We start from the raw sequence: 23,613 nt of genomic DNA, 5'->3' as shown, positions 1-23,613 counted from the left end.
GATAAGAAGACTGTTAAATAGTTTGTTTTGTATTGTGCAGTGTGTTTTTATTGTCAGTAAAGGTAGGTAGTATGTTTCGAACATGATTAAATACAGCATTTAAACCGGTTGGCAGATATGTTTCTTCCTTGCTCAACTAAATGAATATATTAATCTGACTATATTAATATGAACATTTTTTGTATTAGTATTACCTAACAAAGCTCTAAACGTGCTATTTGACTTTATTCAATAGTTTGATCACATCAGTCTTAATAGACGTGTTATGAAAAGGTTTATACTCGAAGCTGAGGTTGACAAATTATACATTACATATGAGGACTGTGTCAAAACATTGATTTTTTTTATTTAAACCGGTAATTTCTTAATCATATAATATGAAATGCGTGATGAAGCACTCCTCTTGGTTCAATTAAATGATGCTAGTTTAGAACCTTTTAGTGTAACGTAGAACATGATAATCATGTTCTGCTTTCATTGCGTGTGATATTAGGACTGGAAAGGTTATGTTTTCACTTCCATGTTTTTACTCATTTACATAGTAAACCAGTTAGAAAAAATGTAGTACATTAATTGAAAACGTACATTTTTAATATCACCTATAGCGTAACATATACCAAACACTCCGATAATAGCAAGTTTGTTTGATTTTATTTATTCTGCTCTAGGATTAGCTCTAAGTTAATAACGACTATAGGCAATATATGAAGGATTCTAAGTAACGTTTTACATATAAACCTTATAGTGAAAATTAAACATTAAACTTTTCTTAAAGACACAATTATAAGAAAATGAATAAAGAACATGCATGCCTCAAAAGGTATATGACAGGGGTGACTTTTCGGACTGTTTGAAAGACTAATCAAATGAGTTAGACAATTTCTTATCTCTGAAATTAAAATTGTTATATCATTGTATGAATATGCATAGGATGCTTTTTCCAGGGATCCTCATTTTCTTGGAGGACGAGGCTAGAGGAGTGCTAATACGGCAAAAACGAATTACATCTTACATGAAATGGTATAAGTGAAATAGAAATTCCCCCTGGAGCTTTTCTTTAAAAAAAGAACCGAAATAATAGGCAAACAAAAATGGCAGGATATAACTTCTCAGACTTTTGTACGCTCATGTAAGGGCTCACAATAAACTAACCGGTTCAAAAAGGCCAGGGGAAAAGACCAACACAAAGAATTTGTCAAAAAGATGGGAATTGAGAGACAACTAAAAAAACGACATCTCAACAATGGAACTATTTGCACACGGGAAATAAGGACCCCTTCAAAACTAATACAGATATTTTCAGACCTTCTTTGAAAATTTAATAAATAAAGACAACAGTAGTATACCGGTGTTCAAAAGTCATAAATCGATTCAGAGAAAACAAATCGGGGAACAACAGGAACACTGAAGTGTAACATAATCAAACGCCAACATACATAGAAACAGACTGTTTGATAACAACTGCCATATTCCTGACTTGGTACAGGACATTAAGAAAAAATGGTGGGTTGAACCTGGTTTTATGGCTACCTTAACCTCCCGCTTATATGACAATGTTAAAAGTACCGTTAAAATGACAACATTACGTGACAGGAAATCAGTTCGAATAAACACAAGAACACTCAGGACAGAAATTTACATAAATAAATAATATAATAGTACATTATAACATGTAAACTACAAAATAACAACGGACAAACTTCCATTCATTTACGACAGTACACCGGAATACCACAATAGAATTAAGAACTATGCGTCACACAAATGTATCAACGCCTCAAAAAGTGACGTCACATGTACATATCTAAAAAAAGAATATAAAATTAGGATTAAGTTTGTTATGATATTATTTTATGTATTTTCTAACTATTACAAGAATATTAATATAGAATTAATATTAAAAAACAGTTTTGCTTTGAGTGAAACCCTTTTAAACATTTGAAACTCTAGTAAATCTCATTAACCCTCTTTAAATCATTTGTGTGGTCTGATACAATACCCACATTTAAAGTCTAATTCGTCAACCTCAGTGTCGAGTATATACCGTTTCGTAACATGTCTAATAGAATAATTCAGCATGTCCGATATGGATGACTTCGCTTTATGAGAATACTATTACAGATGTTTAACATCAAATGGGTCATAATGGGAAAATCACAAAACTTATTTGTTCTTAGTTTTAAGTTATTGCGCATTTGGTAAACTTATGATTTATGTACTGGAACATTACTTTCTGTTGATATGTTCGTTAAACATCACACTAAAAACGTTCGTTACAGATGAAGATCTTGTCATAGATTATTGCGTCTTTTGTTTAGTAGTTTTTCCATTGTCAAACCAAAATCTCTATTCAGGTAGCCGGATTGTATTTAATTTGGAGCTTAATACGCACAAATGGGGTAACATGTATAACAACATATATATTTGGTGTAAAATAAACGTAAAGATGGAGAGTTCGGATTTATTGAAAATGTCGGATCATATGCATTTTTATTTTTAAACAATGAAGTGTTACAGCAACTTCTACTGTTATTGAAAAATTATCAATAATGATGAGATCAAGCGGGGTGAACTATAACATGTTTAACCTATCTATAGGCTTCATTCTTACTTAACTATAAAAATAAAACAAGTGGTATGATTGCTAATGAGACCAGCTGTATTTCAGCTTGTTGATTGGTATTTTCAGTATAATCCATTTTTATTATCGAGATTTATCTTCATCAAGAAGGTATTAACCCAAACATTAGAACGTCGGATGTGTATAAAAGAGACGCGAAAGACAGCACAGGGATATTTAAACATATAAGGGACATATAAATACATAAAAAGTTAGGATCTGCTTTAATGACAACAGAAAAGTGGTGACCAATGGGCTAGTGATATCCTCGGACATGGATCGTCCACCAGCGGCGTATCGACCTAGTTGTTGAAGAACCTCATCAAAGTGCCATGATTATCATTTTGTACGCAAAACATGCGTTTTGTCTACATAAGACTTCTCAGCAGCGAACCAAACAAAAATGTTAAACCAGCTTCTTACACGTGCAATTTTTATGGCAAATTTTGGACATACAGTACTCCTTTTATATCCTACATTCAGTTGTATAGAACTTCTGAATTAAACGTTTCACTTCACAAAGTTTTGAAACCGCCTGCGAGTCACCTTAACCCAACTGATATATCACTAGAAAATAAAAACCATTTAAATAATTCAATTAAAATCGCTCATCTAATACAAATTGCAAATGGAAAATTTAGAATAGTTGTTAGAGTTGAATGGTTTTAAATGATCCTTTTAAAGTTTTGTTTTGTTTTTTTACAAAAGGTTGTTTTGCGTAAAACAACTAATGCTATAATTTTATAACAAAAGACTTAAAGCAATTGTGTTTCTTCATTCTAAAGTTTTAAGGGTTATACTTCTAATTCATTACATTTGCGTTTACTAATCATAAAGATTGTCGTCAGGGATAATTTTGATAATGAAAACTTTTGTGCATATGTATTGTGGTGATTGTTTTCGATTGTGCATTATCATGAATTGCTTTAATTTTATGATTAACCTTGTTTCTCTTCGTATAATATGATACAAGGTGATTTAAAATAAAAACGAAAAGATATACACTCGACACTGACTTTTGCAAATTATACTTTATGTGTCGGGACTGGGTCAATAGTGAACCAGATTGAAATAAATGTATTACATTTCTGGTAAAAGATACATTTTAATCGCCTTATAGCGTGTTCAACATATAACCAACACTCCGATTATCGCGAGTTTTTATTTTTACATTTTATTTATTCTGCTAGTGGTTTAGCTCTGATTTGATGACCCATCACCGATTCCTTTCTCCAAGCTTCTTTACCTCTTTAAGTAAGTATTTTTCCATTTTCTTTCTGCTTTTGCAATCCCCTTTACAGTGTTCAAACGAAAGAAAGAATGAATTCAATGAAACATTTGTTCCATTTATAATAGAATTGTATTTATAAATTGTCCAAAATGACATCTGTTCTATGCAGTTTAAAGACAAAATTGAATTGATACAAAGGTAATATAAATATTAAAACCTCATTAATGTTTTGATACGATTCCTACATTTAAGAAAGTTGACTAATAGGCTAGTGACATCATCTGACATGGACCGTCCACGAGCGGTGTCATCTAACCAGTGGTTGTAAAACCTCAACAAAAATACCAGAATTATTATGTGGTACGCCAAGTACGCGTTTGTTGTACAGTACACATTTTATTTTCCACATTTGAAACTAAATTCTAAAAACACAATACAGATCTTTTAAAATTTCTTTTTTACTTACGCGAGGGCGATTTGGTTAAGAAAAATACAATTATGATTTTAAAATAGAAGGTTTAAGCAAGTTTATTTCTTTTTTCTGAAGGTTTAAGATTGTGGTCAGTGAAACAAATTTGTTTTTTCTCCAATTTCTGTTTGCATCAACTTCAAGTAGAGGTGATCTTGTATTTTCATACAAGTACTCAAGTATTGAATAATATGCTGGTAAAACCCTCTTGGTCTAAAAATCCACAAGAAGAGGTATATACCTAGTGGTAGTTTTTTTCGATTAACAGTACCAATTTTACTTCACCACATGCACATTTTGACAATAAATGTCTTTTCAGTGATGCTGAAGGCAACAATATGTGAAAATAAAAAATAAATAAGAAAAGTACTTGCTATGGTCTGTTCATACCAAATTTTCTCAAAAGGGATTGTATTGACAGGTAAAACATAACAACGACGATACAAACCAAAATCAACGTTACATTTCATATATCCAAGTGATCATGAAATTAAGGATACTACTGATACTAGAAGGACCTCTTCATACCTTGATCTTTTTCTCAATATTGACACAGATGGACGACTTCACACTAAAATCTATGACAAACGGGGCGATTTCAACTTCCCAACTATCAATTTCCAATTTCTCAGCATTAACATACCCTCTGCCCGAGCGTATGGTGTTTACATATCTTACATGTCTTAGTTCATACGCTATGTTCGTGCATGTTAACACTATATGGACTTCATAAACAGGAGTGTGCTCCTTACGCAGAAACTGCTCCAACAGGGTTATGAGGAGAAAAGATCAAAAATGACACTCCGAAAATCTTATGGACACCATCACAAACTGGTTGATCTATACGATGTGTTCATGTCTAAAATAACTATTGACTTTTTAAACACGTCTTAGATTGTGGTTTTCCACGTCGTCTAGTCTGCTAAGCACCTAACATGACCCATTCCCCCGAATATGACTGTTTTACCGAGTGTGCATTCGCATTGCTATTAGGCGTGTCTTGGTATTTATACATCCAAAATTCACGTATTTAGTTATGATGTGTCTTTTGTAAGTTTGGGTCGATATCGTGTTATGTCTTATCGTTTGAGGTTTGAATTCTATTTTTTTTTCTATATGTTTGTAAAAGTTAAGATAATTAATCACCTACTTCATTTATATGAATTTTAGTTTAAAGCAACTATATGCAGACTTTAGTTGTTTTCAAACAGTTTTCATTTAGAAGAAAAAACTGACATGGTTAGAAATTACAAATGATTACACCATTACTAACATAATCCTACATTAATATTCTTGTAATGGCTAGAAAATACGTAAAATAACACTATTATAAACTTAATCCCAATTTTATATTGTATTTTTCGAAATTTACCTTGGACGTCACTTTTTGTGACGTTGATACATTCGTGTGACGCACAGCTCAATATTCTATTGCGGTGCACTATGTGTGGAAGGTGTCCGTTGTTATTCTGAGGTTTACATGATGTAATGTACTATTATATTTTTTTATTTATGTATTTCTCTGTCCTTAGTGTTCTTTTGTCTATTTTGACTGTATTTCTGTCACGTAATGTTGTCATTTTAGCGGTAGTTCTAACATTGACATATACGCGGGAGGTTTGGCTAGCCATGAAACCAAGTTCAACCCACCATTTTTTTCTTAAAAATGTCCTGTACCAAGTCAGGCATATGGCAGTTGTTATCAAATAGTTCGTTTCTATGTATGTTGGCGGTTTTTTTTGTTGCACTTCAGTGTTCCTGTTGTTCCTTTCTTTTCCTCTTATAGTTGATGTGTTTCCTCGGTTTTGGTTTGTGACTCGGATTTGTTTTGTTTAATTGATTTATGACTATTGAACAGCGGTATACTACTGTTGCCTTTATTTACCTATTACACGATTATCTATTGTACCAAACACGTTTTTCAATATACTATATACCATTTCGAATCTTTGTGACATGACAAACAGGAATATATATGGTTTAGGGGTGGGTATCTTTCTCAAATGGCAGGGTGTGGGGGTGACCCTAGGGGCTAATCATTTATTTCATTTGATGGACTGTATCATGATAAACAAGAATATATATGGTTTAGGGATGGGGATCACGATAACGTACAATATATTAGAACTTTCTCAAATTGCAGGGAGTGTGGGGGGTTAGCCCTTGAGACTAACCTTTTATTTCATTTGATGTGCTGTATCATGTAGAACATATTCAATTATAAAGATTGTGTCAATCACTTACTGTTTCAAGTTTAATCATTTGAAAATTAAAAACAGTAATAAAATCCTATAGGGTTCTATTGTTAACCCCTCATTCCTTTTTGCCCCTCAAAGTACCCCTTTAAAAACACCATTACACAAACAAAACCCTGATTGCAACACTAAACATGTTAGTCTAACATATTGTGAAACTCTAAGTCAATCTGCGGTTTTAGAGAACGGACAAGTTCAAATTTAAAAGCGACGGAAGAAGAAGAAGACACGGAGAATAATAAAAATAATACGAACTGATCAAAAACAATAAGTCTTCCCAAACTAAAAATGAAATTCTGACATATACAACTTTTGTTTCGAAAGGTTTTTCTTTAGTGTTTATGGGTGAAAGTTTGAGAAAAACCTTTCATGTACGCGGACACAGTATTTAAGATCTGTATTTCTGCAAAATGCTCGGTTCGAATGTCTGATAACTTTTAATCCTCACACTTTTATTATCTGAAACAACCATGGTTTTTTAACAGCAGTTACTAAAATTATTTGCATCAGTTCAAAATGTTGCAAATAATAAGAATAAGGTCGATCTTCATTGTGCAAAGTTTCACTGCAGAATATTTTTAAGTAATTTACAATTCACTTTGCTTTCTGATATCCCAAATATTTTTTATGTATTTAATGTATTTTGATAACCAAAAAATACTGGTCTTTCGGGACAATTGTCGTGCACACATCCATCGCTATAATATATTTCATTTTGTTATTTACTGATCAATAGTCAGTGGGATACATGGTCGAATGATAAGATGAAATAATTTCTTAAAAAGTAACTTCCACCAAAGCTCCTTAATGATAACAGACAAATGTTTAGACCTGTTGTTGACCTTCTGCTGTTGTCTGTTCTATGGTCGGGTTGTTGTCTCTTTGACACATTCCCCATTTCCATTCTCAATTTTATTATCATCTTCTTCAGTTTGGTATACCAAATAAAGTATTACGCATTTTGCAACTAATGTATGTGAATGTGTGTTTACTTGTTAAGACGTACTTATATATATCAACTTTGTTTAAATGATAATGGGAAATGGCTGTTATAAATGAATATTAATCATAAAAGGGATTAAATGGTTTTTTTAAATTATATTCTAAAAGTCTATTTCAAACGATGATTTCGTTCCAGCGTCAACTCCTATAATAATAGTCGGTAAAAACGAATATAATCCAGATTATGCATCCAAACTTGTAATTGACACACGAATATCTGCAAGTGCAACTGTTCTCAAAGTTTACTGGACACGGAACTCAAGCGGAATCATAACAACAATTGAACATGGTTTCTCTGGCACAGATGGGATAACGGTAGATAATCCTTCGTTGACTCTTTTATATATTACGGATCTTGATAATGGACTATATACATGTACTGCGGAAAGTTACAGAGGAATTGGGTTCAGCAAGACTGTCAACGTGACTGTAAATGGTGGTACGTTGTATTATCTTTGATGAAGTTTTAGTTTGTCAGATGAAAAGAATACACATTTAGAATGCTACGAAACCTTTTCAACAATAGACAGTACTTACAAATCAGAAAAAGGCTCATACTTGGTTCCAAATGAGTGCAAATTCTAATGTAACCTAATATTGTCAAAAGAGCAAATCAAAATAAGTGGTTTATAAGTAGTTATAGACAAAACTGTTATTTCATGATTTCGTTTATTTAATCATTTCAGATACATTCCCATGTTGCCTTTGTACGATTCCAATAATCTTAGTGCTGGGTTCCTTTTTTCACCTGGAATTTCAGTCAAGACAAATAGGAAGATGAGGAATCTACAATCACATGTTGCCTATACTTTTTCAGGAATATGACAATTGTTTTCCATTCCTTCCGTTCATTGATAAATTCTTACGTTTGATTTTTTCAGGTATGAAGGACTTCTTCGTTTTGAATTTGCCTTGTAGTGTGGGGTTTTTTTTGTTAATATTTTTATATCATGATCATTATTATTCGTATTATCATTATTATGATTATTAATAATAATGATATTCTTATCGCTATAATTATTATAATTATCATTCAGATGTGCATCAAACTTTTGAAAGGTCATATTATCTTTTTTATTGAAGGAGTTCCATATGTAAATGCTGTCAATACAACTTACTCGGTGTTGTATGGAAACCGTGTAGTACTAAAATGCGAAATCACATCTCTTCCTGGACTGATTTTTGTTGCATGGCAAAAGGAAAACAATGGCTTTGTAACAGTTATTAATTCCGGGGCAGTAGGAACAAAAGGAATACGTAAATCTGACCCGTCACTAATCATTCCTACTACAAGTTTCTACGACTCGGGTAACTACACCTGCTTTGGATGTAATAGTGCTGGTATAGGAAAGAGCAATCCCATTTCCTTAAGGATTTATGGTGGTAAGTATAGTTCAAATTTATAATTATTCAATTCTTGATATCGTTTTAAGTAAACTGCACATATTGCCGGGGAACCCTGCATCTGTTATAGATAATGCATATTTTAAGGTATCGTCTGGGTTGATTCTTCAAAGGAAAGACCTATCGTTCTGAAAGAAAATAACTCCATATAGGTTTCTAAGGCAGTGTAACATATGATATTAAAAAAGACAGTCAAATAAAAAGAAAGACGATTTCCTACAATATTATCAACATTATTTAATTATAGGTTAGCAATTTCTTTTCAAGAATGTGTAACAACATATTTGTCGGTAATTTGACTAGATACTTTACCGACAGAGATTATAAATATAAAAGAAGATATGGTATGGTTGTCAATGAGTCAGCTCTCCAAAGACCAAAAACGTAGTTACGTTTGCTTGTTGTTATTAACTCGAAATATGTTTTCTTAAATTGCAAGATTTTTAAATACATGTACCTTAAATGTCAGTACGATAAATCATGTCGAAAACTAGAAGCGCTAACTACTGATTGTATATTGAATTGGTATCGAGAACTAAAATAATATCTGCAGGGTTGTCGATTAAGTGAAGCTATAAGTTAAGGTAAAACGTAATAAAGTTGTTCCGTTTACATTTTGAATTAATATTTGATGAAATTGTTAAGGGGGTAAGCTCACCAAAGATACAAGAGTTATGGTTTCTTCCGTCGGAAGTGCGTATTGTCTCCATAATGATTATCGGTATGGATCGATTAAAAATGATTGTGCTTAATACAGCTTACGTCATCTATGCCTGTAGGTAGAACACATTTAGTTAGTTTTTCGAATAATATATGTACAAAATGTTATTAACAGAAAAATACACAACAATCATATTTCATGTCAACGCAAAGCGCTGAATTCTAGGCAAGAGATATCTTCGAAATGGGGGATGGAAATACAGAATATATATGTGTAATGTTATATAAATACACATACTAAAATGAAAACGTTCTAGCCTTTAAATATCCGTTTGATCACTCTATGTTTTCTATATATTGGATTAATGTCCTTTTTGAAAAAGGAAGATCTGAACACATTTTATTCGATTATATATTATATTTCATAGAAGTTCCTTCTGTTATTACACCAAGCTTGAAATATAATGTAGAATACGGAGGTGAAGTGACACTCCAATGTTTTGTCAAATCACGTGTAACATTAAAAAACATATACTGGGAAAAGTCCTCAAATGGATTAATAAAAGTAATTAACCAACAAGACACAGGCACCAGAGGAGTTTCGTTATCAAACCCTTCTTTGACTATAGTAAAGGTCACACTGGCTGATATCGGCGAGTATACATGCATTGCCAGTAATGCAGTTGGCACTGTCGGGAGTGATAAAATAAGTTTGATAACTAAAGGAGGTTAGTCCTAATTATTTTTATAAATAGATACAAGATTTATTAAAGATATTTCCAATTTACTCAATGACACGAAACTAGTACCTATTCTCTTATGGTTGCGGCATGTGATCTATTTCTTACATGAAGAGATATTTCTTGTATCACACTGCCCGGAGTGTCATACGAAAAAGTGATACGAAAATCTGAGTTAATTTGAACGGCTTATCCAGCATCATGAGACGATATTACGACATTGGCTATTCGTAAGGTCATTGATGACTTTCAAAGGTTAAGACGATGTACATTTCGTCCATGGCAACGGACATATTTGATTTCTTCAATAATAGAAAAAAAACACTCACACTTTTTAGCTGAAAATCTTCTTTTTGTCAATTTTTATTATATTCTGAAGCGTACAAAAAGTTTTAAAATGTCCGATGTTAAAGTTTGACACCGGAACAGGACATATGAAGTCATACGTGTATGTGCAAAAGACTACATCAAATTTTCCCAGAATTTTAAATTTAACACAACGAGAGTGTTGACCATAAGAGAAATAGGTTTTACAACTTGTGAGAATTAGATATCGCTTGATATCAACTCTCGTTATTTAATTTAAATAGTAATAATTAACTCGCCGAAGACTCGTTTTTTATTATTTTAAAATTGAATAACTCGAGTTGATATCAAGCGATATCCAAGTCTCACTCGTTATGAAACCTACAATTATTGTTATTATGAAAACTTTACACACTGTCAATTCATATAAGACAATCATTTTATTGAATTAATTAATCGACATTGAGGAACATCAGCTGTTTAATCGGGGTACCGAAATGATAAATCATTTGTATCAAACGAACAGGATTCAAACATAGAGCAACGATATTTAAAAAAAACAGTAAAGAAAGCAATTAATAACAAAAACTCAACAAAACAACAAACATACGCACACTAATAAAAAGAGTATATATGATATACATGATAGAGAAATTGTAAAGGCAACAACGGTTTACCGATGTTCGAATCTCAAAGATTTCATTTTGAATATTTAAATCAAGTTAGAAAAAAACCGTGTGCGTCGAATGATAAGCATCTGTAACTATGCTAGCCTACCCACCAGATGAATCTTAACTCAGTCAACATTTCAAGAAGGGGAATAAGACACAATTTGAAAATTTACATATCAATTAAATATTCTAGTATTTAAAGAACAAAGAAGTATAAAAATGTTGCTTGTGAGATGCGAAACACAGGTGTAAACCGTAAAACTTATTAAGTGTCAATTTCCCTCGTATTTTTTCATAATCTTGCTAGAGATCTTTTTGTTTTTTGGTGTGTCTTTTATATGTGCACATGCTCGTTCTTAAAGCATCTTTGGTATGTATCAATGGCAATGGGTATGTTGGTCCTGAGAAAAATGAAAATAACATTTTACAAATTTCTTGAGTTTGAATTGAGAACTGAATTTAACAAAATATCGTCCATATTCATTCATTTGTAGTAAATAAGTTCTTCTAAGTTTAACTAAAGAATTAAATATTATACATTCAAATTATTTTTCAGGTTTGCCACAAGTGACTGTTGGCGCCATTGCTTATGAAGTTGTTTACGGAAATAGAATTACATTACAATGTTCAGTGAGCAGTGACCCTGAAGCAAATCTAGTGTATTGGCAAAAAACAGTGAATGGTGTTTTATCAACACTGAGTCACAATGCTTTTGGTACAAATGGAATGACTCCAAATAATCCATCTCTTACAATAGAATCTGCAACAATGTATGACTCCGGAGCTTATCTGTGTTCGGCTGCCAATACAGTTGGGACCAGTTCAAGTCAATGGACTATATTATCAGTCACAGGAGGTGGGATAGTAACGTATTAGTTTTATCTTTAAAAGATTAAGTAACTATGAAAATTACAATAACGATAGCTGTATGCGAACTGATTGGCCTATTATGTATATGCTAAAAAATAAAACTTCTCAATACAATTAAACTGTTTGATTTCAAGTATTATTTCTTGCAACATTTTAAGTTACCAATGAATCATAAGCATAAGTCATTTAACGTTTTATCATATTTTCCTCTGCTCTTTCCTTTGAACTACGTTCAGCTTTTGTTTTCTTTTTAATTGTAATATGCGCAATATGTAAATGTATAAAACTTGAATAGTGCTTGACATTTACTCATTTTTTGTAGCTTTACCTGTGGTAACAACTGAATTACCAACTTATGTTGTTGAATATGGGGAGAATATTACTTTACCTTGTTCAGTTTTATCTACCCCTCTTCAAACGAATGTATACTGGGAGAAAACTGTCGACGACAGAGATATCTTTATTTATAGTGGAACTCCAGGAACATATGGAATCAGTCTGAACAGTCCATCATTAACGATTGATTCCGTTGTCGAATCAGACAATGGGAATTATACATGCATAGCCATTAATTTTCTAGGGATCACACAAAGCATGGCGTCATCGTTAACTGTTCTTGGTGGTATGTTTCATATTTTTATTTTAAAAACCAATTTCAAAACGTCAGATCGTTGTAAAACTTTCGTCATATTCAAAAGTATTGGGGATTCATATATTTTAACAGATTTAGACAATATTGAATTTGCATGGATATTTAATTTTAATGTTTTGCCAAAGTCTGCATACAAAACTATAGAAGGTGCTTTCTTCATTGAACATATTAAGGGGCCTCGGCGGCCAAGTGGTCTAAGTAGTTCGACTACTGTAATCACTAGCCAGTCAACACTGAGGTTGTGAGTTTGAATCCCGCTAGTGCGGCTGCACTCGACTCCAATCTTAATTGACTAGGATTGTCAGTTTTCCTATCGAAGGTCGGTGGTTTTCTCCGGGCACTCCGGCTTCCTCCACCAACAAAAACTGGCCGCCATGAAATAGCACAAATGTGGCGCTTAAAAGTGGCGTTAAAATACCAACAATCAAACAATCAATCATTGAACATAATAGTTCATGGCTAACAAATATAAACGAAATCCACAAAAAAATTGTATCCAACAAATAATAATGAATGCACAGTATGTACCGTATCCGTTTTGATATAATTTGATATCTCTATCACAAAGTAAAAGGAACGTAATCAATTCGAATGCACGCTGCATATATTTGAAATGTTCATCTATATTCCAAATACCCTGATTTTATTTAATCTATTACTAATATTTGTTTTTAGCTGTGCTTAATTTCCGTGTCGCTCTTTAAAAACAAAATTTACTTTCTACACATAAAAGGCTAACATTAAACATTAGTTAATTAAAACTAAAAAAAGTAGACACAATATGTAAAGTAAATGAAAACTTTCGAACCGGTGTTAAGATTTCATCAAATACTCGTCTGCTAATTGACATGGTATGTCATTGATGCGGTTATTTTCTGTAAATATACTATTCATAAAACAATCAAATCATTTGAAACATAAAGGTTTGTCTACCCCTGTATAAAGATGGTTTAAGATGTCTCAAAACTTTTCATAATATTTGGTTTTCAATGTGCTTTAACGTCGAATCATCAGTTTTGAATTTCCAAACCTATCCGTTACTTATTTTGCTTTAAAACAGTTTTGATTAGAGCGCCTCTGGCGAGTCTTACGAAGGCAAAATTCGCGTCTGGCATACTAAATTATGAGCTTTGTATCGTTTGTGTATATTTCAATCTGTTAATTTTAGTAACAATATTAAATATTTAAGCTAGGAACATGAATTTTTTTTTCATCTGCAGAGTCTCCTGAAGTGTCTATAAATAAAGAAAACTATACAGTAAACACTGGTTCCTCTGCACTTCTTCAATGTGATATACAATCAAATATGCCATACCATCACATTTATTGGAAACGATATATAAATGGAACTACAACAATGCTTCTTCCTGGAATGATAGGTATCAGTGGTGTAACAACGGAAGATCCATTTCTTGGGATTGATGAGGTAGATTTGTCAATGGCAGGAGAATATTCCTGTTACGCTGTAAACAAAGTTGGAACAGGACAAAGCCGTCCAGTTGTACTCATTGGTAAATATTAAAATGACGGTGTATATATTAATTGTTTTAACCAGTGTCTCAGACAAAATTAGCAATGACTTGATCATGTTGATTATTTCTGTTCTTTTATGTGCTTACAATATCTAATATAAATGAATATTAGATAGTACGTTAAACTTTAAGGAACAATACGTAATATCGATGTATATACATGTAACTTTACACATTCCTTAGAAACTCCTAAACGTTTAATGTACATTAAACGTGTTTACTTGTTCTTTTAAGCCACAGTTGTTGGGTAACATGTTAAGTTGAGAAAATAGTAAACAAGAGATGATGGTCAGTATAAAACGTTCTGAAACAATAAAAATGCTGTCTCCTGTAATGACACTAAATATTTTTTCTACTCCAAGCATAGATGTCATTTGCCTTATTTGCAGTTTCTTGGCATTTTTGGCTCGCAATGCTCTTTAACCTTGTGTTGGGGTTTGGCCTTCTAGCTTTTGATTCGAGCATCACCTTTGTAATTCATCACTTTGTTTTGTATTTATTATTCCAATACCCTTTGGAATGTAATATAACCTAATAACTGTTGCGTATCTCTCAATCAACACCTCAGGCAATGTGTATTGCTATTTTCTAACGATCATATAGATTATACATGTTAAATGTCCATGGTCAGAGAAAGGGGAGAGGAAGATGTAAACTTCAATTCTTTAAGATTGTTTCCTGTAATCTATTTCTTGGATGAATATATATATATATATATATCATATCGCATTGCACGTAGTGTGATACAAAAACGTGAAACGCAAAATGCGTTAATTTATTTGGCTGATCCAACATCATGAGATGACTTTGCAACTATTCGTTATGTCATTGAAGACTTTCAAACGATTTAGTCCATGGCAACGAAGATAAGTGATGTCTTCCATAATATCTCTTTTTCAACTATAAATCTTCATTTTGTCAAATGTTTTAACATTTTGAAGCGTACAAAAAGTTTTAAAATGTCTGATTTTAAAGGTTGACTCCGGAACAGGATATATAACGTCATACTGGTATGTGCAAAAGACTAGATCAACGATTAGTGGAATTATTTTTTACAGTGCAAATGTTTACAATAATAGATTTAGGTTTTACGTTAGAATGGGATATCTACTCTCCTGATTTAATTTAGATAATAATGAAAAGAAATACGTCAAAGGCTCGTTCAATATTATATTGAAACAAAATGACTAGTTGGTGTCAAACAATGTCTTTTTCGTTATGAAACCAATTATTCTCGACAATCAGCAAGATTTAGACATCTTAAAGAGTATTGAAGACATCCTAAATTGCGACTTATCAGCTGATATTAACACTTAATTAGCAACAAGACGGTTGAAAGTTGTCGAGCAGTAATGTCTTTCTTTATAGAGTATTTGAGGCCAACCATGTATTTTGTGGTGTCGGCTCAATTGTCTGTGCAATGTTTTGGACTGGTATTTGTTTAAGGGTCTTTTTGTGGTATTGTTGTACTGAGTTATAAGCATAGTATGTTGATAAGCTTTGTTTATATTTTGGTTTTTGATTATACCCTAAGTATTTGCTCACAGTTTTAGAATATTTTTATATTCCTTATAAGATAACTGATAGAACATAGTTGATCAGCTTCAATTCTTCAATGTTTTAACCCAAGTTCTAATAGAAACGCAGTCCTTACATGTATATTTATTTTGTTAAATACTTTAACGGAAAGATCTTTTTAAGTAATTTTATACTTTTGAAGGCGTCTTACAGAACACTTGCAAAATTTTCAGAGCTTTTCAATTCTTTAATTGTAACGTTTAATCGACCATTTTCTACATAAGGAAATGTCTGTACCACGTCAGGAATATCAGAGTTGTTTTTTCATTAGTTTGATGTGTTTGAGCTTTTGATTTTGCCATTTGATAAGGGACTTTCCGTTTCGAATTGTCCTTGGATTTCGGTATTTTTGTTATTTAACTTTTTTTTATATTAATATATCATGTATAAATGACTTTTAAATTTAAGTTACAGCTACTGATAACTCTACTGACAGTCCAGATTATCCAGACGAATCTAAACCAAACATGTTATCAGGTAGAAGTTAATAATATATTTGTTTGTGAATTTGAATCTTTATTTTTTTCTAATTCTTTTAAATTTAAATAATACTGGTATATTTACTTTAAAAAAAGAGGTCACATTAGTTACCAAGACCATGACAAAACGTAAAACGAAGGACAGACAAAAAATCGTCCATTTGCAAAACACTTCACAGAAAACTTTAACATTGATTAATCATGAAACAATCCCATAACGAATGGTGCACAAGTGCCTTCATGGTCAGCAATTCCTGTTTCTCCATAAATGTAAAAAAATTCTCTGAGCATGTTTACAGAACATACATTGGGGTGAGGCGCCACCCAATACCTGATTGATGAATATCGTATATCTTGGCTATGACATTTCCAAACTTATTGATCATTTGTAGGTTAAATTTTCTAATTTGATATGCATGACTGAATATGAAAGTTTAAAATTGTTTTTTTCGCAATATAAGAAATACAGGTATGTAACCGAAAAAAAACTAACACTGACAAAAACCAGCCAGGATTAAGCAGTTCTTCTGCAACTGGTAACATGCGTCATGTTGCTCGTGGAAAATAAAATGTAATGTCACAATTGAGATCATACGGACAGAATTGTGGTTACTTAAAACAGGGACGTATCAGTTGTCATCTGTGTAATGAATATTCAACACCGGGTAATCAAATGATGGCATCCGTAAAACTTCCAAAAGTAACTGTAACTTAAAGATTAAGAATTTTGGAAAAATATCTAGCTTGTACGCAACAACCATCTATATATCCTTTTTTAACGTTTTAACGGTATAAATTCTTTATTGCACATTTCTTGTAACAGTTTCCTAATTAAATAGTTGTCAACTTAGTATTCCTCGGGTTTATGTATCTAATAGCTAAGTGAATCCCTATTTGGTAAGATCTAACCTTATGCCTCATCTTAGCATTGATAATATTACACGTTTTATGATTCCATTACACAAATGTATTTAATAAATGTTTGTATATATATCTTACCGAATCTGCGATAGGAGATATGAATAAACTCGGAACAAGTTAAATTAAATTACAATAGGGGAAAAAGGATGTGTTTACTTAAGTAAAACTTGTGGTAGCCAACCACAGTGTCTTCCTATATCAAGTCAGACTATTTGGAACATGTGTTGGTCGTTTTTTTTTTGTTTTTTTTTTTGTTTTGTCTTTTATTTCATGCCTATTTTATTCGGAAGTTGGTAGTTGATGTGTTTTGTTGAACTGTCAAATACTATTCATAATTACTGTTATTTCTTTATCATATATTATATGTAAGAGGTATGATTTGATTTGGTGGGAGCATTCATTTTTGACTTAAGATAAATCATATATAAATGAATTAATTTCAGTTATACTCAGTGTTACTATTGGTGTCTGTGTTACAGTATTCCTTGCTTTAATGATAATTTGTTTCCGGAAACAACTTAGGAACCAACGTAAGTAAAAAAATCAGTTGACTAAGTTTTAATATATTTTCAGCTTCAATCTATTTTAAGGTCTTAATAATTTTACAGAAATCATTCTTATCAACATATATAGCTAATATTGATAATACTTCTAACGCTAAAACTAATAACTCATTTGTATCAGAATATTTTTTTTTAGAATTGCAATATCAAGTATTTTGGGATTGACTATGCAGTATAATTACACCTGATATTAGTTTAATTGATATTGTTTTTTTTTTTTTTTTTTTTTTTTTTTTTATGTTTTGATCATATCAGTTGAATAGTGTTCATGTTTAACGATGTTTAATTTTTGTTTCTCTACTTGTTGAAACGTATCTGCTTATTCATCCTTCACGAAGACATTGGCTGTATCATTTCAAATCTCAGATCTTTATGTACCAGTATGGTAGTTTGATTTAAATTTAGCGATTGTGTTCTATTCTCGGTTGTGACATTTTGCCTGAGTGTGACTTTGCATGACGGATGATGCATGTATAGCAAGAGATTATTACCCTGTCTACTCATCCGTCCTCGCTCCTTTTAGAATTATTGTGATTCCTTCAGTTTGTGTTTGTTGTCTTGGTTTGTCCCTACATTAATTATATGCGAGATTTGAACATCGGTAAACTACTGAGGTCATAATTTAAACGCAACTGTCTTGATAGTCATGCATGATAGCCAATATAAAAATAGAATAAAATTTCGAATATTTCCCATTACCCAGCAGGTAGGAAAATTTCATCTTTTCTAACCTGCTATTACGCCTCAGAAACATGATAAATCTGTTTATTAAACCTGTGTCATAACATAATAATACATAAAATAGAGAATGAAAATGGGGAATGTGTCAAAGAGACAATAACCCGACCAAAGAGTAAAAACACAGCCGAAGGCCACCAATGGGTCTTCAACACAGCAAGAAAATCCCTCACCCGGAGGCGGACTTCAGCTGAACCCTAAACAAAATGTGTACGAGTTCCGTGAAATTGGACGTCATAATAAACTCCTAAACATATAAATGAACTAAAATTAAAAAACATACAAAACTAACAAAGGCCAAAGGCTCCTGACTTGGGACATGCGCAAAAATGCGGCGGGGTTAAACATGTTTAGTGAGATCTCAACCCCCCCCCCCTATACCTCTAGCCAATGTAGATTAAACAAACACACAGCAATACGCACAGTAAAACTCAGTTTAAAGAAGTCCGAGTCCGATGTCAGAATAGGTAACAAAAGAAACTAAGCAAACTGACAATGATACATAAATTAACAAAGGACTACTAGCAGTTACTGACATGCCAGCTCAAGAACTCAGTTACACTGATTGTAAGATTATGTCTTCATCATATGAAAATCAAGCACAATCCCTCCCGTTAGGGGTTTAGTATCATACCATCATAAAATATATGAGAAGAACATAACCCGTATCATACCAACAACTGGTTTTAGAATAAATGTGTTTATTTCCGATGCAAAGACCCTATGAGTGAATCAATATTAATACCAAAATATGCCATCTTTAATGACCTGACAACAGTATCGTAACTATATCCCTTTTGAATAAGTCTGTTTAAAGGTTTGGTTAGCTTTTGAGGTGAATGCCGACATTTTTGTCGTTTGTAAGAATATTACCATAAATGATTGGATGTGAAATACTTGAACGTGTAAGATGTCTGCATGTTGATTTATATTTACGAATGATGTCCTTGTACCGATGGTAAAATTTAGTAAATGTTTTTACTAGTTTGTGATATCAAAAACACTGGTGTAATAATTTTTCAGTAATACTGAGATTTATTTCGTTAAAATCAAATACGTTGTGTACGAATATACTGGCAGTGAAAATAATAACATGGTAAACTTTGATATTGATTTCTTCTGGTATTTGAGTATTTAAGTGTTTAATTATACTCGTCTAAATTGGAAATTTAACGTGTTTAATAGTTTAATTTGAACAATACAAATTTTCATCATCTTCATTAAGCAAAAAGGAAATCATCGAAATTTTTTCAGATTAAATTCTATATACAATATACATTAATTGCTGAAATGTATTCATCTTTTTTAGTTGGACGCAGACAATTATTGTCCGTGGAAAACAATCATGCAAATTAATTGATCGTCACAAAATAGAACATGAAGAATGGATGCAAAGAAATTAAAATATAAGTTTCAATTCATTTAAAAATGTAGTATGTAAATTGTTTTAGTTTAGGAAAAAGACTAGACAATGAATATATGGTGTACTTTAATTTGACTGATTGTTTCTTTTTCTTACGTATTTGATGCAAACGAAGTTTCAACTTGTAATAATATACATCAAGTGACGAAAATAGACTTATATATATATATATATATATATATATATAAGTCTAAATTGAAAACAACGTTCAAACCTATGATTGCGTTGGATAAAAACCGCAATTTTTATACGTGTGCATGTAAAACAAATTTCTTGGTAGAGGGGTCTAAATACAGCACAAACAACATTTTCCAACAGACCAAAAAGTGAAAAGTATATTTTAACAAATCGCATTTGACTACCAGGTCGAACAACTGATGTTCTTAAACCCTGCTGACTGCCATTGGCGATTGCCAAAAAAATTGATCACCAGATGTGACATGGATCTTAATTATTACTTTTAATACCAAACAGAAAACAATAAACTTGCGAAAAGATGGTAAATCGCAAACATGAGGTGCAAAAAAATTTTATACACCATATCCGGATTTCGACAATTAATGTCTCTTCAGTGATGTTAGGGATCGAAACGGTATTTGGAAAGCCATACAATTTACCTCAATTTAGGATTGACTCTTGAATTTTAAAGAGTCGAAATAGGATGAACGGATCATATAAACCCAAAGGAAAATATAATACAAGCCCAAACGAAAAAATTTAAACAAGTCTAAATTGAAAACAACGTTCAAACCTATGATTGCTTGGATAAAAACCGCAATTTTTATACGTGTGCATGTAAAACAAATTTCTTGGTAGAGGGGTCTAAATACAGCACAATGAATGTCTCTTCAGTGATGTTAGGGATCGAAACGGTATTTGGAAAGCCATACAATTTACCTCAATTTAGGATATATATATATATATATATATATATACAGAATGTATTTTCAGCCTTGTATCACCATCACTGCTGGTGATCCGATGGATAAAATCTGTTGTAGAGTCGTCACTGGTTCAGACGTACTTATATATATATATAACTTGAAATTGGGTTGCCTGACGGACTTTGAGTCCGTTTTCCTTCAATTGTTTTTCCTGTTAACTGTGTTGATCTATATATTTTGATGTCTGACTTGTTTTTTAGTACTGTTGATTTTGGCAAATCCATGGTCATTTATTTTTTTTATATAAAAACTTGTTGTTATTATGAATCATCGTTTGAAACGAAATTTGCGGGGTGGTAGTATTGTATGACTCGGGGTTGCAGCTTCAAATCATCGATAAACAAACGACCAACGTAAATTAAAATGGGAATTTTGTGTTTGTAAATTGGTTAGGACAAAGTCCTATATTGCTCGGAAGGAACTGATCTTTTATCAATTTATCGTAATCGAAGGATGCGCGATTTTTGAAGTTAAACTTTTTGTTCTGACCATTGCCGTATATTGTTATAAAATAAATCATTATTTAGGTACCAGACTTATTGTCAGCCTCCAAGACAAGACTTCTTTGTTTAAAAGTTTCTATTGCCTCACATTGTTATGTGTCTCTTGCTGTGATAGATTTCGTACATAGCCAATACCCCGCAGATTGCATTCCACAAATTTAAACTTAATCACAAACATTTCGAAAGTGACTATTTACAAACTGGTTCTACTTATACGATATATTGATTTACAATAAATAAGATACTCTCAAATTGCATTTTGGTTTTGCACCTACTAATGTAAGTGACAACAACGCTGTCGTTGTTTGTTTTGTTCTATGCTAAAATATTCAAATCTGAGATCACACATTCAATTACGTTATTACTAAAATCTTCTACTGAAGGAACGATCGTAAATAAACACTATTCAACAAAAGCAACATTGATTAAGTATACTTTTTTGTTGTTCACTTAAGGTATCTAGTGTGTTTCGATACTGTTTACTATTTTTTATAATTTTTCTATTTGTGGTCTTTATTATTTGTTCTGAATGTACTTTTTGTCTTTCCATTGATCGAGATTTAAAAGGGGGAGGTGTAGATCACAAACTTGTTCAAACCGGCAACATATACATGTGCTTGTTTTCTTTCAGAAATTTTTATTGCAGAAATTTGATATTTCCTGTTTGATTTATTATAATTTTGCGGTTGGGTTCCTGTATCGTTGACGGATAGCCCACATCTCCATTTAATCATATACATAATATGTCAAATGATATGTATAATATGTCAAATGATATGTATTTGACACATGGAGGTAAAGTAATTTGTCATTTTTAGTTCATTGAAATTTATGATTAAATACTTAAATCGCCTCGTCAGTATATGAGAAACCATTCAATATGAAAAATTTAACATCTTTCTCTAAGTGGTCGTGTCTTCACAAGAATAACATTCAGTAACTGCGAATACTTTAAGATCGGTTGAATAATGTAAGTCAAGTAGAGCATTGAAGTCATACTTAATCAAGTATTCAAACACACCAAAGAGATTTAAATACGTAGATCAATCTACCAAACTTGACTGCAATACATTCAGATTGTTTTTTGTAACAGACCATGTGAAGTAGAACTATGTTATCAGTGTTATCGTATACCACCTGGAGAAGACTAATGTGCACATTGTCATAATTTGTGAGGAACTTGAGATGAACAGACAAAAAATAGACCAATATACATATATGTATACTAGTATATATGAAAAAAAATTCAATGAGGGAAAACATTCATACTGTTGAGAAATAGATTAACAGGTTGTAGTTAAAGTCATACAGAGAGAGAGAGAGAGATCTTACTACTAAGCATTTGTCTTTGGAAAAATATTTGAATTACCTTACTGCAAAGGCATATACGATGTTTTGGATACACAACCCTTCATCGCCTTCAATTAACATCCCCCCCCACACACACACACACACAAAAAGAAAGAAAGAATTAGAAGGCGACAATTTCCGCAATATTCCCCGAGAATCTCTTTTAGATTTGGCGATAGTCTCGGTTTACAGGCAAACCCATTCAGCTAATTAATTTCATTACGGCATTGAAATGACGAAGATTAAAATCATAATTTCAAATTAGAGGCATTTATCTCATTTTAAGACTTATTCTTATTTAAAATGATTATGAAATTAGATATTTAGTAAATAATTATGACCACGAAATACTTTTAAAGGAAAGGTGGGGGGAAATATGGAGTTTCAAAAAGAAAACCATGGTCTTTTTCTTTGCTTATATATAGCCAATGTGTTTAAAGGACATGTTTTGTTATGATAGATAAACGATTGAAATGTGGAGAGGATTGACTCTTACACAGTCACATATTAATGTATCTGTTTGAAGTGAGGACGCACGCCAGTGGTTGCCTTTATCTAAGTATTGAATGATTTCTTTTTGTAATATTATTGGGGTGTAAAAGTGTTGACTGAAGCATATTTTGTATGAAGCGATGAAGCGCTTCATCACTAAAATGTGATCAACTCTTTCCCCATCCTATACAAATTCAAAACGAATAACAG

At 32.1% G+C, this 23,613-nt stretch overlaps 1 protein-coding gene across 1 annotated transcript in view; it reads left to right on the top strand.

Moving 5' to 3' along the window:
- LOC127717659 (hemicentin-1-like) overlaps positions 1–20,187 on the top strand; it is a 34,709-nt gene extending 14,522 nt beyond the window's left edge. Inside the window, exons 2-11 of the mRNA XM_052223401.1 lie at positions 2–62; positions 7,714–8,016; positions 8,661–8,960; positions 10,070–10,369; positions 11,915–12,214; positions 12,551–12,850; positions 14,101–14,391; positions 16,399–16,467; positions 17,834–17,920; positions 20,001–20,187. Of these exons, the coding sequence (XP_052079361.1) occupies positions 2–62; positions 7,714–8,016; positions 8,661–8,960; positions 10,070–10,369; positions 11,915–12,214; positions 12,551–12,850; positions 14,101–14,391; positions 16,399–16,467; positions 17,834–17,920; positions 20,001–20,047 (2,058 nt within the window). The 3' untranslated portion in view covers positions 20,048–20,187. The remainder of the gene's footprint in view (position 1; positions 63–7,713; positions 8,017–8,660; positions 8,961–10,069; positions 10,370–11,914; positions 12,215–12,550; positions 12,851–14,100; positions 14,392–16,398; positions 16,468–17,833; positions 17,921–20,000) is intronic.
- Positions 20,188–23,613: the final 3,426 nt, after the last annotated feature.

The sequence above is a fragment of the Mytilus californianus genome, unplaced genomic scaffold (genome assembly GCF_021869535.1).
Source record: "Mytilus californianus isolate M0D057914Y unplaced genomic scaffold, xbMytCali1.0.p SCAF_10, whole genome shotgun sequence".
NCBI classification, from domain to species: Eukaryota; Metazoa; Mollusca; class Bivalvia; order Mytilida; family Mytilidae; genus Mytilus; species Mytilus californianus.
The sequence above is the reverse complement of the archived record's forward strand: the minus strand, read 5'-3'. Positions and strand labels throughout refer to the sequence as shown.